At 43.4% G+C, this 21326-nt stretch overlaps 1 protein-coding gene across 2 annotated transcripts in view; it reads right to left on the bottom strand.

Annotated features, from left to right (window-relative positions):
- Positions 1-3146: 3146 nt before the first annotated feature.
- The window catches only part of NCOA6 (nuclear receptor coactivator 6), a 43108-nt gene continuing 24928 nt past the window's right edge, over positions 3147-21326 (bottom strand). Inside the window, exons 11-16 of one of the 2 annotated variants that reach the window (XM_034066614.1) lie at positions 16033-16154; positions 12141-15137; positions 10608-10676; positions 9450-9486; positions 6699-6847; positions 3147-3756 (exon numbers count right to left, since the gene is read on the bottom strand). In XM_034066614.1, coding sequence (XP_033922505.1) covers positions 3710-3756; positions 6699-6847; positions 9450-9486; positions 10608-10676; positions 12141-15137; positions 16033-16154 — 3421 coding nt within the window. In that variant the 3' untranslated portion in view covers positions 3147-3709. The other variant, XM_034066615.1, reaches the window with a different exon arrangement.

Genomic DNA, 21326 nt, shown 5'->3' with positions numbered 1-21326 from the left:
TTGTTGTTTTAGCTAAAAAGCATTTCAGATGCTAAATCTCTTAGGCAGCTTTGGAAAGCTCAGCCTAAACCCCAGTTCCCCACTGGTTTGTGCAGGGAGAGTGAGCAGTACGAGCATCAGCACTTGACCCGGAGAGAGCGTGTTCAATAGCCAGTGCTTCCTTCCAAGAGAAAGGAGAAGAAAGTGCTATCTGGTGAGAAAAGAAGGTGCTATTTGGTCGGAAAAGGTTGCCTTAAGCCTTCCCTAACATGCATTGGAGAATGTGATCGCCCCCGGCCGCAGCCCTGTATGCGGTTGACCCTGTTGGGGTGCTGCAGAGGACCCACACCACCAAGCAGATGCCCACGCAGCAGTTCTGTATCAGCCGTGCTCTGCTGAATGCCTTACAACAGTGGGACAACTTCCACATCGGGATGTTGAGAAGAGGAACCAGAAGCCCCACGTTTTTCTACATCACCTCTGCTGTAGGACTGAAACCTCGTCCGAAACTCGAAGCTAACAAAACCTGTCCTTTTTTGTGTGTGTTACATGTTCAATCGGTGTAAGCAAGGTCGGTAGAGAAAGGTGTCTACTTCTTGTAGGACGTTGTTTAAACATTTGCTGTGTGTCAACAGACTGAAGGACACGACTGCCTGGAATACGTTATGTAGTGTGCCTGTGTGTATGTAACCTGGTTCTGGTTGTTAGGTTGTGATGCTGTCTTTTGACTGAAAAAAAAACCTAATATAAAGAAAAAAACCACAAGAAATAAAAAAAAATTATATATATATTTAAACTATTTTGTGTGTATTTCTCTAAACATGTGTTTGCAAAAAGCTTTGGTTTTTAAAGCAAGCTTTTAATGCTGTAACTATCAGACAAGCCAGTAGGAAAAAAGCCCCTTTTGACAGCAAAGGGAGGGGATCAAACAGAGTCATTTGAGGGGATTTCCCCCCCCTCCCCATTACCAAACCCTGAAGCTCAGCAGATGACTGCAAGAGCTAAAGCAGGTGCTGATGGCCCTGAGCAAGGCGAGAGCCACCTCATGTACCAATCTCTACAGCATCAGCAGCTCAACAGTTTGGAGCTGTTTCTCCGAGCACATAAACAATAGCCTGATACCACCCACCTTGTACCTGAGAGGCAGAGAGATGCCTCTAAAGTGATTAAGGGCTTGGAGCGTCTGATAGATGAGGAGAGGTCTGGAGAAGGCTCAAGGGGATCCCATCCACATGTGCCGATACCTGATGGGGGAGGGGGGGGATACAAAGACTCTTCTCAGCTCAGGGGCTGGATGAGAGGCACAAAATGAAGCAAAAAAGAAGAGAAATTCTGCTTAAACATAAGAAAATGCTTTTTCACGGCAAGGGTGGTTGACCAGAGGAGCAGGCTGCCCAGGGCAGGGGAAGAGTCTCCATCCTTATAGACACCCAAAATGAGAGTGGATGCAGCCATGGGCAACCTTCTGTCTTGCCACCCAGCCCCTGGCCACCTTGGTGACCCTCTACTATGTCTCCTCTATGTGATCAACATCTTTACTGTGTGCATAGGGAGTGGTGGTGCTGGGTAGCAGGTGATCATGTTCCAGATGTGATCTAACCAGTGCCAAGGAAAAGGGAACCATCACCTCCCTCAATGCAGCAGCCCCATCCCTGCACCAAGCCAGAGGTAGCTCACTCACCTCGAGGGCTGCAGAGCTGCTCCCTGCCAGTCACTGCCAGTGGGCACAAGGGCAAGAGGCTGCAGCTCCTTCCAAGACTCCTTCCCAGGTGCAGGATCTTGCATTTGTCCTTTCCCGAGGCCCATGTTCCTGTAGTGACCCTGCCTTCAAGCACATCTGCTTCCCCCATGTGGTGTCTTCCACAACCAAGAGTACATCCCCTCTCCTCCCCAGTTTATTGGTCCATGGACCTTGCCTCTGAAGGTGACTTTCCAGGTCTGTGGACTTTGTCCCAGCTCCACAACTTCCCCACTGGCAACAGCACAGCACAGGGTGATCACCACGTTACCTGCGCACCGGCTCCTCATGTTCCAGCCAGACTTGGAGGCGAGGACATCAAAGAGCAAGAGGGGATAGGAACCCTCCTGCCTTATCAAAACCTTCTGATAGGCATGGGATGATCCCACTTTGTCCTTAGCACAGATGTGGAATAAAACTATCTAAAGACAAGGGTTAGCAAATGTAACGCGGAGGACAGGAGGAGTAAAATGGGCCATTTCAGAAACCACTTCCTATTGGCTGTACTTACATGTGTGTGAGTGCATACAGAATATATACATGCATATAAAATATATACATGCATATAGAAATGTGTGTGCATGGACCCATAATCCTACACACACACATAAATGTGTATGTACGGATCTATAATCCTAAAGGATTAGATGCTTTTTGTGGAAACCAACTTCATACTATCCCCTGTAAAGCGAGAGGTGTAAGCAGCTGGGGGAGAGCTGGGGATTCGGAGCATGGGGGTAGGCAGTATTCCACCAGCATCTAACTTTTCCCTTGCAAAAGACACAGAGCATCTGCACTTTAACAGGGATGACCAGAGACAGGAGCCTCACTCAGTGTCTAGTACTTTGTGCACAAATGGGTAATTTCTTCCATTACAGAAGGTAAAGATTTACATTTAACTACAATTTTGTCAGCCTTTTTACATATCAATGAGTTTCTACAACTATGTAAGAGAAGAAAACAGGTCCAAGTGTCTGTGTGCACAAAGCAATGAGTAATCTGAAAGGACCAGCGAGAGCTCCGTGGAACAAGGGGCCTGACCTACTTTCTGCAGCCCTGTGTACAAACCATGCACTGCTGGTTATCCACGTAACAGACTGCAGGCTCCTGCATTCACAAAGCCTTCAACCCATTCCATACAGCCCTTTCCCTCTGCTCCATGCTCCTGCTGAGCAGCTTTATTCGCTGTCTCCTGGGCCTCCTCACCCTGTATGTGTTCCCTGTGCAGAGCCCAAGGGCAGGAGCGTGGCCTGTGCTGTGTTTTCCTGCTTTGCAAGAACAGCTGCATCAGTTAACTCGTTTGTGGTTAAACAAATTCCTCTCTAAAGCTCCATATAAGGAGCTTGCAGGCCTCGAGCTCTAAATAATCCCTTCAATCTTCCTGTTTGGAATGATGCGGTTGTTGTTGCTAATAATAATTCAACCCAACTTAGAGGACAATAACATTTATTTAGAGCATGAGGGATTCCACATTATACAAACCCTTACATTTATGTTGTTTTCTGTTTTGTTTCACTGGTCCATTTCTACAACAAATACATCAGATCTACTATATAATAAAATTATTTACATTTCCAAACATGATTGGGTTTGTTTCTAAACCCTCTTACTGCTATTCACATACAGTACTTAAACAACAGCACAATACATTATTTTTAATACCTAAAAATGACAACCCTGTATTCTAATTTATGAAAAGTGGAAACAAATAAATTTACAATTGTCTTCCCCTCCCCTTCCATTTCATACAAACACATTAACCTCATGTGCTAACCCTCGGCTTCACTTTGTAAGTCCAGGGGTTTCAGAAGAACCCACTTTTTATATCTATTTATCTGTTTTTTAGAAAAAAAATCATTTTTTTTGGGAACAGGAGAATATTAAAAGGACTTTACTGTACAGAATTTTATTTAAAAAAAGAAAAATCACAGCTCAAAATTGCTATTGGTAAATTCACACTCATTTACAAGTTTCATGTTTCCATGCAGTAATTTACTTGGATTTTCTTCTTTTTGACTGCATTGCACTGGCACTCGTTTCTGAAATTAAGAGAAGAAAAGAAGCATGGATACGAAGTCGACAAGCCATTCACCAGAGGTGCACAGATTGCCCTTCCACAATCACACCAGAGTGGAAACCTCGGAGGAGCAGGATTCCCACAGACCCGGGACTGACTCTTCACCAAGTCACAACACAAACACCAATGCTGTGACACAGCTCAGCCTTCCCCCAGCTCTGGTAGGGCACGACTTCCAAGCATTGCCGAACTCGCAATGTATCAGCCTTAAGATCTGTGTGGTTTTGTATGTGTAAGTGTTCAGTGTTAGTTCCCCACATGCACAATGTGCTCAGATGTGCTCTGTGAAATGGGCACTGGGCAGAAACTGCAGCAGTGGGAGCCAGCATCATGGAAATGGTGCTACAAAAAACACTTCGGAAGATCGTTTGGAGTCTGCCACATGAATTACAAATGTAGTTGTTTGAGTCCTTGGGAAGTCAGATCATTAGAAAACAAGTCTCTTGAATGTACATTATGATTCACAGAGAAGCAGCTATGCAGAAAGGTACAAAACACTGCGAGGAGCAGCACTCGCAGAAGCTGCAGTGAAAGCAGATGACATGTTCAGTGCACCTACCAAGGCACTAACGTTTCCATTTCAAAACAAAACAGAGTAAGGACCAAAGGCGTTTGCATCTTTAGATCTTTCAAAAATGGGATTTTAAGCATTGGCAATGTATCTTTGGCTCTTGACAGTATTTTCCAAAAGCTATTAGAGCTGTGTGTATTTTAAGAGTCAATAGGGAAAAGATTTCCAAGACACCCAAGACATCTAAAGCTAGAGGAGCGACAGTACAATTCCATGGCTCTTAAATGTTGTATTTAAAAACCAAAACAAAGCAGCATTATAAAATTCAACAAACTGGAAACTACAGTAAATGTTGCAACAGCCCTTGCTGGAAATACTCCAAGAAGTGGCAACACCAACACAGCACCATGTTTCAGAAGTGGAACACCTCAGCAGACACGACTCCCACTTACCAGAGCTCCCTCTGAGCAGCAGCACTATGGAAGCAGCTCAGGCAGCAGCTGCTATAGCCAGCCCTGCTGCTGTGAGGTCCTCCTCTTACAGTTACCCTTCTGCCTCCTCCTTCCTGATGCTTAGCAAAGGGATTCCTACACCAACTGGTCAAAGTTAACTTCTTTCTCCCTGCTATGTTTCAGTTTTCCTGACTGCCATTTATACAGTGGCCTTAATCCACCCCTACCTAACAGGAGCTTCTCCCTGCCCCACATTAATGAGAGTTTCTCAGGACACAGACAAGATAACTGCAGATGTCTAGAAGGAGCATACAAACCAAGTGTGCCTTCGAAAGCTCTGATTCACTAACAAAAACACAGACCAGAGTAGGCACAAGTGGCAAACTTCCTTACACCAGCTTCCTCACTAACCCTCCAGCCTGTCCCTGTCCACAAGAGAGCCTTGCTTTGCTCACTTGCTCTACCACCTGGAAGCAGGCATTGCTCGCATGAAGCAATGTAACCACAGCCCAGGGTACCACACTGTAAGCAGGATCAGTGTTTTCAAGCAAACCCCTTAGATACTGCATGAGTTTCAGGTGCATGTTTTAAAAGCAGTGATTTTACTTACAGAGGTAATAAATACAGTCAGTACAAAACCTCCGAGTTCTGGTGTTATTTCAATTTGATGTACTTTCACGTTCCCACATTCCCAGAATTTGATGTGCCACTGGTTGTCATCTTTAGGTTTACTCGTTACAGTATGGGGGCAGGCCCATACATTTCAGGTCCCTTCACACTCAGGACAGTACCACCAAATCTAAAGATTTTACATTGGCTTCACAGTTTTCAAGCTTTTCTTCACAATCATGAAAGAGAATTGATTTTTACAACACAGACTCAGGTTCTTCTGCACAATCCTGCCACAAGAAGTAGATTTAATTAAATTCAGCAGCCACAAAAGTGCAGAACATACGGGTCCCTCCATGGCATCTTTGAGATTCATCGCACAATTATGTATAGCTGGAAGTCTTCTCTGAAACTCTTAAAATGCAAACATTCTTACCATCCAATTTTAGTATTTTCAGTATGGAAAATGGTTGCTGAATTCAACTTGACTTCCTTTTATAAGAATTTTATATCAATACCTCTTTGTTCTGTATGTTATCTTTAATATATTGGTTGAATGTTGCCTCCTGCTGGGTTCTTTCTATCCTTCTGAACAAATTTTGTCCATCAGAATTTTTCTGACCCTTAACCATATGGAGCTGACAGAGTTTAGCTTCAGAAACACAGACTGGCACCACAGACCGTGCATTCTGGCAATGACCATGTGTTTCACACAAATACTGCATACTCTGTTCAAGACTGAAGCCTGGGTAGCAATAAGGCACGTCAGCAACTGCTAATGCCATGGGTTAGTATCTGTAACTTTAGGATTTCACATGTTCTTGGAAAGAACAGCTGAGGCTCCGTGCTAGCACACAGCACTCCTTGGTGCTCCAGGCTGCCATCCAGGCAGCATTGTGAACATGCCTGAACCACAGCATTTGGCCTCACAAGAGCTGACCGTGCACTTGGGAAGACGTTAGCATCTGTCTTGTGTCTTTCAGGCTTCAGGAAAACAAAAAGAGTGACTTTTTTACTTGAGTACAGTCCTGTCAATGGCAACACATTTCTGTCAAGAGAATTCAACTGCAACTAGGCAAGCTTGCTGAATGCTACGTTGTTGAGTACTGCAGAGAACAAGTTCCACACACTTAACAATGGGAAATTCATACAAGATTCACTGCCAGTACAGATGTCAGTCAATACTTGAACACCAACCTGTGTCTAAATCTTTGAAACTAGAGTTAAAAGCACACTTAGAAGCTGTAAACCATCGTTACGAGCCAGGGTTATTACTTGGGGCAGTACATTACTGCCTGCCCTCTCCAGAGAAATGAGGGCTGTGGATTTTACCTTTTGCAGTGCTGGATGCAGACGCTGGTCGGGAGGACCTCTTGCGCTGTCCGTTCTCTACAGTTTCCTGTGGAGCGGCAGAATCCTCTGTTCTTGAATTTCTTCTACTTGGAGTTTTAGACTTTTCACAATTCTCTTTTGTCTCATTACTAATAAAGTGGGACAAAATATTTCTGATGAAGTGTAAGAAGGATTATGCTTTTCTATGCAACTCAGACAAGCTGGAGGATGGACCGACACAGGTACCAGTTCCGGACTATTAGCACTGAAGATATGAAATGCTAGAGATACCAGAAGTTTTATCAGATGCAGAATGACCTGAGTAAGCCAGAGTATAGTCCGTTTCTATTAAAAATTATCAGAGGATACAGAATTGAGAAGTCCTCAAAGAGAATATTTTCAACATTAGAAGACCAAGAAATTAGATGCATTATAAATTGTCTGCTCTGTTTTCCACAGGTGCCACCATTACTGAAGTCTAGGAAAAGCAAACAAGTTACATTAGAGACTGCTACGATATGGGAACACAGAGTTGAAATTGCAGATGAACATAAGGAGGCATTATGAACTCTTCAGTGAGTATGCCAGCTTTTGCTTTTACAAGACTCACTCCACTGATCTTCAATATTAAAAAGCTTAAGGCTTATTTTAAACTTTCTTAAAGCTTTAAGGCTTGGTGTTAAAACATTTTCTTTTCATAACAGAAAGCTTTTTCTGCTATATCAAATAATTGTAGGTAGTGTGGAAATCCACGTTTCCTGTCCCTGAGACAACAGATAGAGTGTTACACTTTGTAATTAACTCTTTACCCTGGGAATTCCTCCTGAGGTTTGGGTGTTTTCTCCTTAATGCATTAATGCCAGACAATTTCTGATGACTAAGTAGTTTCTGAAGATTACACTAAACTTAACTCCCGTGAATTCAAAGGTAAGTAACTAATCAAATAAATCTCTGCTGATACTGGAAAAGGAGAAACCCAACTCATTTCATGCCCTTTGGGGGATACTTGTGAGATGTCAAGAAATGCTGCCTTAATCAGAGAACTGACTGAAAACACACAGAGCAGATCTCTGCGTTCCAGAGGCTCCACTACACTGCCACTGGTTCAGAGGAAGACCTATTTGGAGAGGAAAACCTACTACAAACACTTGCAGTTTTAACTAGTTAAAATAAAAGACAGTTTCTCAATGAGAGACAAACATTCTCAAGCAAGGAAACACACAGCAGAGGAGAATATTGAAGCACATGGACTGTCTCAGATACAAAACAAATCATAGACAGGATCATAGGCAATCTATAAACTGAATCCCCCAAACAGGTCACAAGCTGCTCTTCTGGTCAGTAATGTAGGCAGCTGCAGTAGCAGCCACCTACTTCAGGGGATACTTGGAGGCAAGCAAACAGGCATCATCAGCTGAAGTTCAGTTATTACAGATAATTTTAACAGATCTAGTGACTAATCCATAGCTTGGATTGTCTCACAGGAACCAACACATCACTTCTTTTACAGCAGGAAATCAAGTTGGCCCAAGTAAAAATATTCCCAGTGCCTTCTAGGTTGCAAGTTCCTCTGAGGTTTGTACCAAATGGTGCTGAACTCCAGGAGCTCAGTGCTGGCCACTGTATCAGCCATCACTAGATTCACATTTTGCCTGAAAACCTCCCTTCTTTTCTTGTCTTGCTCAGAAAGCATCAGCCCAGAAAAATGCAATCAGAAATGCACTCGTGGTCATTTGATGTGCTGAGGAGTGTGGAGAAGGGTCATGCAAGAGTGCTTCGTTTGGAGAATGTGCTCATCTGCTCAGTGTCACACCATCAGCTTTTCAGAGAAACTGCACCCTAAAGAAAACTTGTACTGATATTTCAGTTCATCTTTGATACAAGTAGAAAGATTCCAGTCCATGTGATGGTAAATACAGTCAAATATTCAATGTGGAGTCACTTCTGATCTGAAGGAATGTACTGTGCTCCCTCCCTTGCAAAAGATGACACTGCCCTCCTTCCTGATCAACCAAATGAGTCAACTGCACCTCTTGTCCTGGCTTAGGGTATCACTCCACTGATGGGGGAGCATCAAAAACTCAGCCATTCATGCCTACATTGTTATCCAAAAACCTTACAAAGGTTCATCATTACAGCTGCCTACGCTGAGCTTAAGAGTCTGGCGGATTTAGAATCTAACAGAAACAGACCTTGGAAACTGCATTTTCTTCTGGCAGAACACAACCTTTTGAAATCTGATTTTTTAATTACTGAGTGTCTTAACTGGGACACGATGAAGTTTCGACCTGACTTTCCTATCAAGTTTTGGCAAAGTGTCAACAAGCAAAAAGAAGAAATCTGGAGAAAACAGTCACAAGGGCAGAAACCCCCAAACTTTAGAAAAGCTTAAGAGCAGAAAACAAAATTTCACATGAGAACTAAGCTGCAGGCTTTGGGGGTTTTAGCTTTGATTTGTTTTCAGAAAATAGCAAACAGAACCATCATGACCCTTCTGGGACATGAAACAGGCCTGAAGGGATAAGAGGAAAAGCCCAAAGCATGAAGACAGAGTTGGGAAACGCTACCTCGCATTCTGCATTTCAGCAATGTTTTGGAACACAGTTGAGCCCAATTTCTTAGCAGGACAGAAAGGGTATGGACAAGAAAATGAAAAGCAGTAGCAGAAGGTGTGCAACTGAAGCAAAGAGAAAGGGACTTCCTCCCATGAAAGCTACATCTATTCTGCATCTACACAAACTATCTCCTTACCTTTGACCAGCAACTACCGGAGCATTTGTGTCAAGTTCTACAAGAGAAAAAGATAATTTTAAAATCCACTGTCAAGGCACAACCATCTCACATTGTTCTCATTATGCTTTAGCTCTGAAGAACAATCTTCTCCCATCTATTGCTTCTTGCAAAGCCAACTAATATATCAAACAAGTACCAGGTCAGCCAAGTGCTCTTTCTGCTTATGGCCTGCACCAGCTAAAGCAGAGGAAAATTAAAAGGAACCCTGCAGAAGAAAACTCTGGAGAAACTTCCTGACAAGAGCTACAGTCTTCTCCCTTTCTAGCTCCCATTTTAGACAGTTTATCACTTCTAAAACATCTAGAGTTTATTCTTTTTAAACCTTAAAACTACTAATCTGGATCTATTATGTATGTTAAATTTTACCTTAACCTAACCACTTCTTACAGCAAGACCTTCTAATGCAAAAGCAGGCAATCTTCTGAAGCCCAGTTACACTTCTGCTGCATTGGAAAATCTCTCAGGAGATGATGCAGATTTCTCATACTTTTACTGGCCCATCTTTTTATTCTCCTCATATCCACCAGAGCCTTTGTTGAGAGGGATTATCTATACCTAAACATGGCACCTCTTGTGAGAAACTTCTTTAGGGATCACCATCACAATGTAAGGTATTAACTCACTGCTCATTTGTCATGGTGCCTATAACAGCTCCATCTCACCCTTAAACACCCTCGAACCTCTGGGACACTGCTGCACAGAACTGTAGCTTTGCCTTTAGGATCAATTTAGTACCTAAAGTTTGCTAGAGTGTAGATAAGGAATACAGGTATAAAAAAAAGGGTAAGAAAATGGATGATATCTGTCCTCTTCTGGTAAATGCCCCTTACAATATGCATGGTTGAAACATCAGGCTCTTCAGTGTAAGTCTATATAAGACTGCCTGGGAAAAACAAGTATCTTGGTAACAAAAGAAATACAGACCAAGCAACATAAGGAAAGAGTTACTTTTCTTCCTACCCAAAATTTGAACAGGCAGAATATCCAACAGCAAAAAACCCAACCCCCAAATTGCCAAGCATGTTGGTGACCATTAAACACGCATTAAACTAAGTGTATTTTCAGTTACAAACAGTTTAGTTCACCTATAGTCCGCTTTTCCAAAGTAAGATTTACCTGTTCTTTGAACAGTACTTTCTGATGTTGGAACTGAACTTTTTTTCTGTGTTAAAGGTTGAGAGGATGCTAGAACAAAAGTGAAGGGGAAAAAGCATTATTTTCAAAGGGAGTCACAAACTTTCTATATTGTGCAATCAGGCTGCTCTTACAGAACATTGCATCTTCTAGCTTACTGCAAGGTTTTCATTTACAGATGCAATATTGCTCACCTACGCTCTATTCTCCCCCCACCACACACACCTCCCCAGCTTAAGAACAAAACTCTGGCAGAATTATCCCAAGTTTTCTCAAACTAGAAAAAGTGATGAAATTAAATATCATAAATCCCTTTTCTAATGGCAACAGTTTTTTACCAGACTGAGAAATTAAAGGAAGTCCTAGAAATTAAAGAGTTTAGTCTCTCTTAGATTAATGCTCATTTCAACAGAAGTTCTGGGTGGGGAAAACAAGCTTCTTTGTTAATGAATCAATGCCCTCACTCTTTCAATTGCAAGGGTGCAAAATATGCTCCAGAGGCTCCCTTGAAGCCCTTTGGCAACAAGATGACATGACTTAACACTTCTTAAGTTGCCAAGTTAAAACACAAGATGGAAAACCAGTTCTTTGTCAGGCTACTGTCTTCTGGTCTACTCTTGTATGTGATAATGAACTTAGGAAGAACATGAAGACAGAAAGTTAAACATTCCTGTTTAAATGAAGAATATCCACTTCCATCTTTCTCCTAACAAATCAGAATTCCTTCTGTGAAGCTTAAAGGAAACATTTCCATTTTCTAATGGCACACAGCTATGACAAACATCTAACAGCCACAGGGAAGTCATGTTCAAGCTGAAGTTATCAGTTGTGTTGACTTCTGTGGATTTTACTGTCCTGGGTTCAGCTGTAGCAGTCATTTTTTTCTTCTTCTTAGTAGCTGGTGCAGTGCTGTGTTTTCAACTTTAGCCTGAGAACAACGCTGATAACACCAATGTTTTTAGTTGTTGCTAAGTACTGCTTACTCTGATCAAGGACTTTTCAGTCTCATGCTCTGCCAAGGGAGGAGGGGAAGCTGGGAGGAAGCAGAGACAGGACACCTGACCCAAACCAGCCAAAGGGGTATTCCATACCACAGCACATCATGCCCAGTATATTAACTGGGGGGAGTCACCTGGAAGGCCCAGATCGCTGCTCAAATCGGGCTGACAACTGGTGGTGAGCAATCGTATTCTCTCCCCTTGTTATCTCCCTTATCATTATTATTGATAGTAGTTTTGTATGATACCTTAGCTATTGGACTGTTCTTACCTCAACACGTGGGATTTACATTCTTTCCATTCTCCTCCCCATTCCTCCGGGAGCGAAGGGGGTGGAGTGAGCAAGTGCTTCCGTGGTTCTGAGTTACCAGCTGGGCTTAAACCATGACACTCAGAAACAAGAAAGCAGTTGTCAGACTTGGCTACGGGGTCTAATTTTTATTATGTTCATGGAGAAAAGCACCTAGGAAGCTTACAGAAGCAACCCTACATTTACATAGGGCAGCACTGGACTTACCTGCATTCTGTAGCAGTTCTTGATGTGCTCCTGCTTTTTCCTCCACCACACCAGCCCCGGTTTGCTCAGCTGGTGCAGCACCGTGGTTACTGCCATTAGTGCTTGGTGCTGCAGGTGCGAGGTCTGGGGCTGCAGGAGTGGTTACAACCGGTGGTACACTGGTAGGAGGAGTGCTTGTTGATGTGCTCGGAGACGTGGAAGCAGGAGCAGCAGCTGTGGTGCTGGCACCCGAACTGCCAGGCCCAGAAGTGCTCTGTTTTAGAAGACTGGGTGCTGGCGGTGTCACAGTTTTATTATCTAGTTCTGCTGGTGACTGCTCTGTTCCCAAACTGTTTGGGACCAATGTTTCTAGTCCCTGACCTTCCGCTTCGCCATCCAAAGCATACTGCTCTTCCCCTTTCTCAAGGGAGCCAGTGACTTTCTTGCAAGCTTTAGTCAACAAGAGTTGGCCAATCTTGTCTACTTTTCCCTTCCCCTTACTTGATGAAACAGGACTGCGCCTGTTCCCAGATCCCGGACTACTTGTCAAAAGAGGTGAAACAACAGGTCCTGACTGTGTTGCTGTAACAGAGCACTGGTCACTCGACCCACCACTTTGAGAAGAAGTCTCCTCTGGGCTGAAGTCTTTGCCTTGCTGAGGAGGGAGATTTGAGGGAGCACTGGAAGAAGTTGTAGCAGGAGAAGGCAGCTGAACAGGAGGTGCCAAGGGATTAAGAACCAGTGGCCTGCTGGTGGGAATGGTAGAAACAGGACTGCTGGATGATGTGCTGGGAGGAGCAGGTGCGGAGGAGAACTTTATATTCTGTGGTATATGCAAAGGCCCAACAACTGCAACCGACTGAGGCATCAGACTAGAGTTAGAAGTCATGGGGGTTGCTGGAATCGTACTTGACTGAGAGCCCTTCATAACCTGAATTATTGATGATGAGTTTATAAACACGGGTGTGATAAACTGTGGCCGGGCATTCGACTGAACTGCTGACTGTCCCTCAGACACCATGACTTTGTTCCCTACATTGGGCATTGTGACAACAGTTGACACCAATGCAGGCTGCAAGTGAGATGGCAATGGTGCCGATGTATTAGCAGCAGATGTAATAGGGTTTGAAGTTACAAAAACTGTTATCTGGTTGGGAGGCAAAGGACCTGAAATAGAAGAAGAGCTGACAGGCCTCTGCATTACTGGAGGAACACTCTGTGCAACGCTCGAGTTTATTTCTCCCAGTTCCTGGTGCCCTGGCGTTGAACAGGGCTCATTATTTTGAGGCAAGCTAAGTGAATTGGATGGCTCTTTGCTCGAGGATGAATCCTGCAGTGGAGGAATGACAGCTATCTTCTTTAGCTCCTCACTAGTGGTAACTATTGGTGCCATTTCAAGACCAGTCAGCCCAGGAGGCTTAATGGTTACGTTAGGAGCTCCAGAATTATCAAGAAGTTGACTTAAGGAAGTTGGTGCCTCCCTCATAGCTGGAGACACCATGGGTTTACTTTCCTCTGTGACTGGAAGCTTACTGGAGTCCAAAGCTTGCCCTTCTTTTTTTGGCTGTTCTTCTGGAACCAACATTTTCATTTCTGGAGTAGGGATAGCTTTTAGTTCAATACTGGGCTGGTCTTTGTTACCTTGGACACCTTGAGCACTCTGACACTCGTTATCTTGAGGCACACTAAGGCTCTCTTTGTTGTCTTCAGGAATGCCTGTCACAGGAGGTACAGAAACTGCAGGATTCGGATTACTTAGTATGTTGTTGTTTTGGAAACTTGAAGTCACAGGTGTTGGCAAAGAAGAGGGACCAGCCATCATATTTCTTTGTAATTCTATGTTCTGCAAGAGAGATGGATTCTGTGGAGTTGTCAATGATAATTTAGCTGCTTTTGAATTCTGCCTGCCAGGGCTTGGGGTAGTTTTCCTACTGGATCCAGGACTGGATCTTCGACTATTGCTTGGACTTGCTCTCTTTGTTCCTCCAGTGTTGGTTTGTTTTCCTGAATTAATGACCACACTTTCCAATTTGTGTGACTGCGGAGAAGCAAAACTAGACTGATTGTTAATGGTGAGATTTGATGGGGCTTGTCCAATGGCCTTCAAAGTAGTGGGATTAAGACCCTGCTGATCAAATCCTCTGTTGAGATTAGGTCTGGGAGGTAAAGGAATATTAATCTGGGGAGGGAACAGACCAGCTATAGAAGCATTGAGTCTCTCTGGAGACAAGCTGATTTCTGATGGTTCTGTGCTAGGTGGACGGTTATTAGGAGTCTGAGGATAGTATGGCCTCGGGCTTGCTCTGTTTGGGGTTTTAGGCCTTGCAGTTTGTGATGGGGTGGCAACATTTGGAAAATGGTGTGTAAGAGCACTAGACAGAGAATTCGACTGCTGCTGAGGACTTGTACCTTGGGCAGTTGAAAGTGGGGAGGGTCCAGTTTTGGGTCCTGTCATCATTAGTTGGTTTTGTGAAACTACTAAATGAGATGTTAGGTTATTCTGAGCTGCTGATGCTGGGGGGCCTTCAGCTCCACCTCCTTCTGGAAGGGAGGAAACTGATGAAACCTCTCCAAGGGGTGAGCTGGAAGGATTCTGGACATTATCTTGATAAACCATTTTTCTTGCATTATTTCCCAGAGGAGGATTGCCTGGCAAGGAAATTCTTTGTTTATCAGGAGATGGAGGCACTGATCCAGGACCCTGGAGGTTAACCATTACTGGCATGTTACCACCCTGCTGCATCGGCATTCGTTGAGCATCTGGATTCAGAGGCCCTCTAGGTGGGTGAACTCCTTGTGGTACAGGAAGCCTGACTGATTTGGGATCCTGCTGCATCATAAGCATCATCATCATCTGCTGCTGCTGCTGCTGCTGTGGTGTTTGTGGTGCTGCCTGGGCTTGCTGTGGTGGTGGCTGTGGCTGCTGTTGGGGCTGTGGTTGTGGCTGCTGCGCGTGTGGCATGAGTTGAGGTGGCATCTGCTGAAGTGGTCTTTGTTCCACTGGCTGAGATGGATAACCTAAGACAACAAGATAATGCATTCATTAAAATCAACCAAAGATCAGAGAAAGCATAATTTCTGTAACAAACAAGATCAGATAGGAAGTATAGCCAGAAGCCTGTTTGTCTTATGCAAGAGCCACATCAATGAAACAGGCTTTACAAACAAGTACAAGGACTACTGAATTCTCAGAAGTATTTTTACTTAGTGTATGAATGACTTGTATGACATGCAATTGGAGATCTCTTAGTGTATCATACCAGCTACTATTACTCCAGATTCATGCCAGCTGAAGTCCTTGCAATTGTCCATGGGCTTGCTTGCTCCTACAATTGCAGAGTTGGACTTTCACTAATATTCCCCAAAACAACCTTAAAGAGTTTGACAGGCACTGTTGAACATGGCCTGGCATACATGCGACAGGTCTGACATCTTCTAGCGTACAAAGTAGAATCTGCCGTGTATTACTTGGCTAAAAACAGTGCTAAGATCCACCCATGTAGCTTATAACACAAATTCCTTTGCAGACTTTGGATTTAATTCTCCCTATGTGCAAAGCGTAATTCCAACTGCAGTCTCTACTTTGTAATTCTTGAAAACCAGCTATTTGGTTAATACTTCTTAAAGCATCAGTCTGTGCTACAGCTAGAAATACAGATCTTTTTATTAATTATACTATTGCTGAATAACTGCAGTATTCAGTATGATACCTACAGGACAACACATGGGACTGTAGATACCTCTTCATTTTGAGCTAATTCAAAGAAAACATTTTAACAATGGTACCAATCTAGGAGGGAAAAAAGCTTTGGGCTTGATTATGTGATGACACAAAACAGATCTGTCACAAGGATGAGTTAAAGGCTCTCCTGTAGTTATTACATTCAGATAATCCACAGAAAAATCCAGCTACCTGGTGGCCTACTTGCAAAATCCGGAAGCTTGGGACCTGAGTTATCTAAACTCATTCCTTGATCTCCAGACAATGATGACTGATCGCTCTCCTCCAGGCCAGCTGGACGTGGTTCTGAAGAACTGAAAGAAAAATAACTGTAATTAAGATCCAGCCTCATGTCAGTGCTCGACCTCTGCTGCCAGAACTCAAGGAATCAATTCCTTGCACTCTTCACAGACCTGCAAGTAGCTCCCTGCAATGCACCACTGCCTCTGGTGTAAAAGGTCAGACTTGACCACAGAGCTCTGGTCTGCTGTCAGTCACTCCTGTGCCCTAAATACACTTAAAGAAGAAAGAAGTTACCTGGTGCTCTACTGATCTTAAACATTTTTTCCCCTTTGTTTCTACCCTGAATGAGTTTTATAACTCGGAAAATGCCAATGGATATTCCAAGTGATATAGATATGCATATCCAAACTAAATTGATTTCTCTCTAATACTGCTGTGACACCTGTATAGGTAAGTAAATATCATGGGTAGAAACACAGAAATGTATTTCAATGGTAGCAACACTTCTTCCAGCATCGTACACAGAAGTAACAAGTTCAGGGTATCAGAGACCTCCATAAACATCACAGCAAAATGCACCGATGCATTGGACATTATGTCACTCACCAGAGCACAAATCTTTGTGGGATACTGGGGCTCTGCAAGTTATCATGGAATCAAAGAAACACAGACTGGGTTGGAAGGGACCTTAAAGCTCATCCAGCTCCAACCCCTGCCACGGGCAGGGACAACTTCCACTGGAGCAGCTGCTCCAAGCCCTGTGTCCAACCTGGCCTTGAGCACTGCCAGGGATGGGGCAGCCACAGCTTCTCTGGGCACCCTGTGCCAGCGCCTCAGCACCCTCACAGGGAACAGCTTCTGCTTAAAATCTTATTCCCCCTTGTCCTCTCATTATATTCCTGTGTAAAATGCCTCTCTCTAGATTTCTTGTAGCCACTTTAGGCACTGGAAGCTGCTCTGAGTTCTTCCCTTAAGGAGCCTTCTCTTCTCTAGGCTGAACCAGCTCAGCTCTCTCCGACTGGCTCCAGAGCAGAGCTGCTCCAGCCCTCGCAGCATCTTTCTCCTCTGGCAAGTCCATGTCCTTCTTATTCTGAGCATCCCAGAGCTGGATGCAGGACTGCAGGAGTCTCAGAGCAAAGGGAGAGAATCCCTTCCCTCAACCTGGTCATCCTGCTGGTGATACATGCAGGATACAGTTGGCTTCCTGAGCTGCAAGCACACACTGCCGGCTCATACTCAAGCTTTTTATCCACCAGTGCCCCAAAGTCCTTCTCTAGGACTATACGATAAAAACGCCAAGTTAAAATTAAAGACATGAAAATTAGCTCATTCCCAACAAAGAGGCAGAAACATTCACAAATGGCAAGGACAGAGAAATTCTCAGGAAAATAAGAATCTGTAGTAAATAAAGGCAGAGAGATCTATCTTATTTAATGTTACTTGAGAGTAAGTGTTTCTTGTATATGTACAGCAGACATGGAGAGACCCAGGCCTGTCCTTATCATAGAATCATAGAATAGTCAGGGTTGGAAAGGACCTTACGATCATCCAGTTCCAACCCCTCTGCCATGGGCAGGGACACCTCACACTAAACCATGGCACCCAAGGCTTCATCCAACCCAGCCTTGAACACTGCCAGGGATGGAGCATTCACAACTTCCCTGGGCAACCCATTCCAGTGCCTCAGCACCCTCACAGTAAAGAATTTCTTCCTTAGATCCAATCTAAACCTCTGCTGTTTAAGTTTTAACCTGTTACCCCTTGTCCTATCACTACAGCCCCTAATGAAGAGTCCCTCACCAGCATCCCTATAGTCCTATTAGATACACATGTTCAAAAAGTAGCTTGTGACTTGCAAGTCCCTGAATGTCTGTTGGTCAAAACTGGGGAGAACAATCCAAGGGAGAAGAAAGGTAAGATATGGGTCAAACACAGAATGCTCAAACAGTGCTGCTGAGCAGGTGAGTACTGCCAAGGAATGCATTAATCCTTTTGTCTAATCCAGCACACTCCCCAGTCCTTGGGTTGTTTGCCTACAACAGTGAATTTGAACAGTGAAAATGCATACAGAAGCATTATATTAGCCATTATATTGGCACCAAAAATCAGCCAGAGGAGCTGCAGCCTTTGAGGTAGGTGCCAGCAACGTGACCTGGAACAACTGCCTAAAATTGTGACTACAATCTTAGGTTTGTGATTTTGCCATTTCTGATTTCTTTCTAATGGTGGGAGATTGAAAATACTACAATTAAAGATCAGAGAGAAGCTGGTGCAGAGCAGCACAGCTCAAACAGGTTTAACCTAGAAAACAATGGTGGTGGAAAATGAATTCTTAGAAAACATCTCCTGCCAGATGGGTCTGGTCAGGCATGTACAAACTGTGCAAACAGACCCGAATGCTGTTTGCCAGCAAAGAGCAGCACTTATTGTAGGAAAAACTGCAATTGTAATTGCTGGACAATTTAAACAGGTTGAATGTTGCTGAAATTCACTGGGCATGTTCAGCAACCAGCAAAAACACCCCCATTCTGAATACAAACAATAAGCAAGTTTGTGAGAGACAAATATTCTCTATTTGGTCTTCTTTCCTATTGCTCTGGACATAAGAAACCCAAACAACTGCACATCAGGTACAGAACATACTGTCACAAGTGAAGTCTTTGTTCCATCAGCTGCATCCTCAAGCACAACCTTCAGATACAAAAGCCCTTGTCAAAGTGGAAAGAGAACTCCAGAACACAAGAAAATCCCCAAACAAACCAATAAACCCCAAACAAAAAACCCACCAAAAAGCACTGCAGATGCTGAGATAAGGTGTGCAAAAATGAAGTCACAGTTCAGATGCAAGCAGAACCAGCACAATTGACTTGGTAAAATGCTCTTCATCAGAGCTTTTGTGTTTATAGAAGGGCACTTGTAGTGATGCTAAATGAGTTCCATTTCTGAGTGTACAGGAAACTGTCACCACCAGATCTGTGGTTAAAGCTCTCTGTATCTGGTTGAGATCCCCTGTGCTGTTCTGCAGCACCAGCACCCCCTGCCCAGTGCCCATCACCAGAAGTGCTGCAGACCCCAAAGCCTGCAGGAGCTTCACCAAGCATGTTCTTTCTATTCTGCTGGAACTCATGATGTCCATGGTCCCTGCACAGGGGAACATGGAACTGCTTGTTTGTGCAGGTATTTAGAATTAACTAACACACTTTATCTACAAAAACATTCCATCCAGCATATCCCATTATCTACAATCTCCAGGTTCAGAAAGCAGAAGCAATCGCTTTTGAACATCCTACTTAATGTCTTGGTTTTCATTCTAATGCTGAGTTGCTCAATTAAGCAAACTTAGAACTATTTTAGACTCAGCTGAATAAACTCTTTCAATAGCTCACTTATCCTATTTACATTCCACGATGGCTCAGTCTACAAACCATATTACTAATGATACTTTCGTTACTGTATTATTACATCTCAGAAATTATTTCTAAGAAAGAAAAAGGACCATTTTTAGTGTGTTTACCAAACATTTCCACACGAGGCTTGCTGCTCTGAATTCTCACATTTCTTAGGGAGAAGGGCAGGGAAGAAGCAGAGACGAAAGCATCCCCTTTGCTTCTGACACAAAAGTGACCCAAAGCAGATTTAATACAATCAGCAATGGCAAGACAGGAAAATGCTGAGCTTGCCTAATGATGCTAGGGCAGGCGGGAGCCAATGAGGCAGGGAGGTATTACAGCCAGCTTGCATTGCAGTAGCCCTCTTTTTGCTGGGGAATAATCTCAACTTTCATAAGTATAGCTCCCTTCTCAGTGGTCCTGCAAGAGTAAGGTGACTAATATACAGCCCCATTAAGAAACGAAATGCTCATCACTACCAGGTCCCAACACAGCATTCTGCAGGTAGCAATGGCAATGGAACATTCACTGAAAATTTAAGTCCAGAGTGGTATTTAAGTACACTGAAATCTGATTAAAAGTCGTATTTAAGAGCTAAAAATTCTTTTGAATTGTCATAGTTCAATAGAAAAGTTGTAATTTAGGCTTCCTTTATTGTGAAAACTTTTTAACAAGCAAACAGTCTTGTGGGGCTTTGTAAGCTCAGAGGAGAGCTTTATATACCCGCTTATTGCCATTCCCTGGCCACAGGGAATGAAGCTGGGTGATGATCAGTAAGAACAATGACACCAAAATCCTAACAAGGCTTTTCTTTAACAATTAAAGGATCTTCTTTTCACAAGAGTTCGACTTGTCACTCCAATTCCTCTGTCATTTCCATGGCACACAGCTCACTACAGTAGTGGCTACTATTATTTTATTGGAACCTATTGAGAATTGAAGCATTTGATCTTTTACACATAGCACCAGATCTTTCTGACCTGGAAATAAAAAGGCCTTTTTGCTTTCATCTTTGATTTGGGAAAAAAACAAAACCAAACAACAAATCAAACAAAAACCCACCAAAACAAAACCCCTAAACCCCGAACTTTCTATGAAAGATGCAGATGACCAATAGTGACACAAGGTTTGCATATTTTACTGTGCTACAATGATCAGCAGTGCCTATTGGTACTATCCAAATTGCTATTGGGTAGTAGCTATGCAACATGAATGGTTTTGATACAAGGAAAAATATGACACTGCTTGCTTGAAAGACATCTGGATAGCTTTGAGTGTCAAGTGAACAACAAACAGGAAAATAGCTGCTTGCTATTTATTTAAGACTCTGCATGATCTAAGCTATCAAAAGTAGGAAGATGCACTTCTACCATTCTTTACAACTGGACCACAGAACATTGTTCAATGTACTGGTAGAACCCACTCTTGCCAAATTACTTGCACTTAAAATTTCTGGAATGGTGAATGAAGACACCTTCATGCCCTTAAACACCTCTCTTCCATGTAGCCACAGCCTACCAAAGCTAGAAAGCTTGGCATGTTGTCACCTGTGGCCTTCCCCATGCAGCATTCCTGTACCTGTAAATGCACATAACAGCTCCTGCATTTTATTTTAGTACTAATTCAGCCAATTAACAATTGTCCCAAAAGATCTCTTGCTACAGATGATGCGAGTTGCTTCAGTCCACAACTAACAGGTCCATGAGAAATTTAATTCCATCTTCATGAAATAATCTTGACATTGTACAGAAAATGCAGGTTGGGGAAAACATTAAATATTGAACAGTTGCTTAGTAATCAAATGCCATCCATGCCTTGCACCGAGCTGGACATCTGTCTCTGGGAAAGGTGGCA

The sequence above is a fragment of the Melopsittacus undulatus genome, chromosome 10 (genome assembly GCF_012275295.1).
Source record: "Melopsittacus undulatus isolate bMelUnd1 chromosome 10, bMelUnd1.mat.Z, whole genome shotgun sequence".
Lineage (NCBI taxonomy): Eukaryota > Metazoa > Chordata > Aves > Psittaciformes > Psittaculidae > Melopsittacus > Melopsittacus undulatus.
The sequence above is the reverse complement of the archived record's forward strand: the minus strand, read 5'-3'. Positions and strand labels throughout refer to the sequence as shown.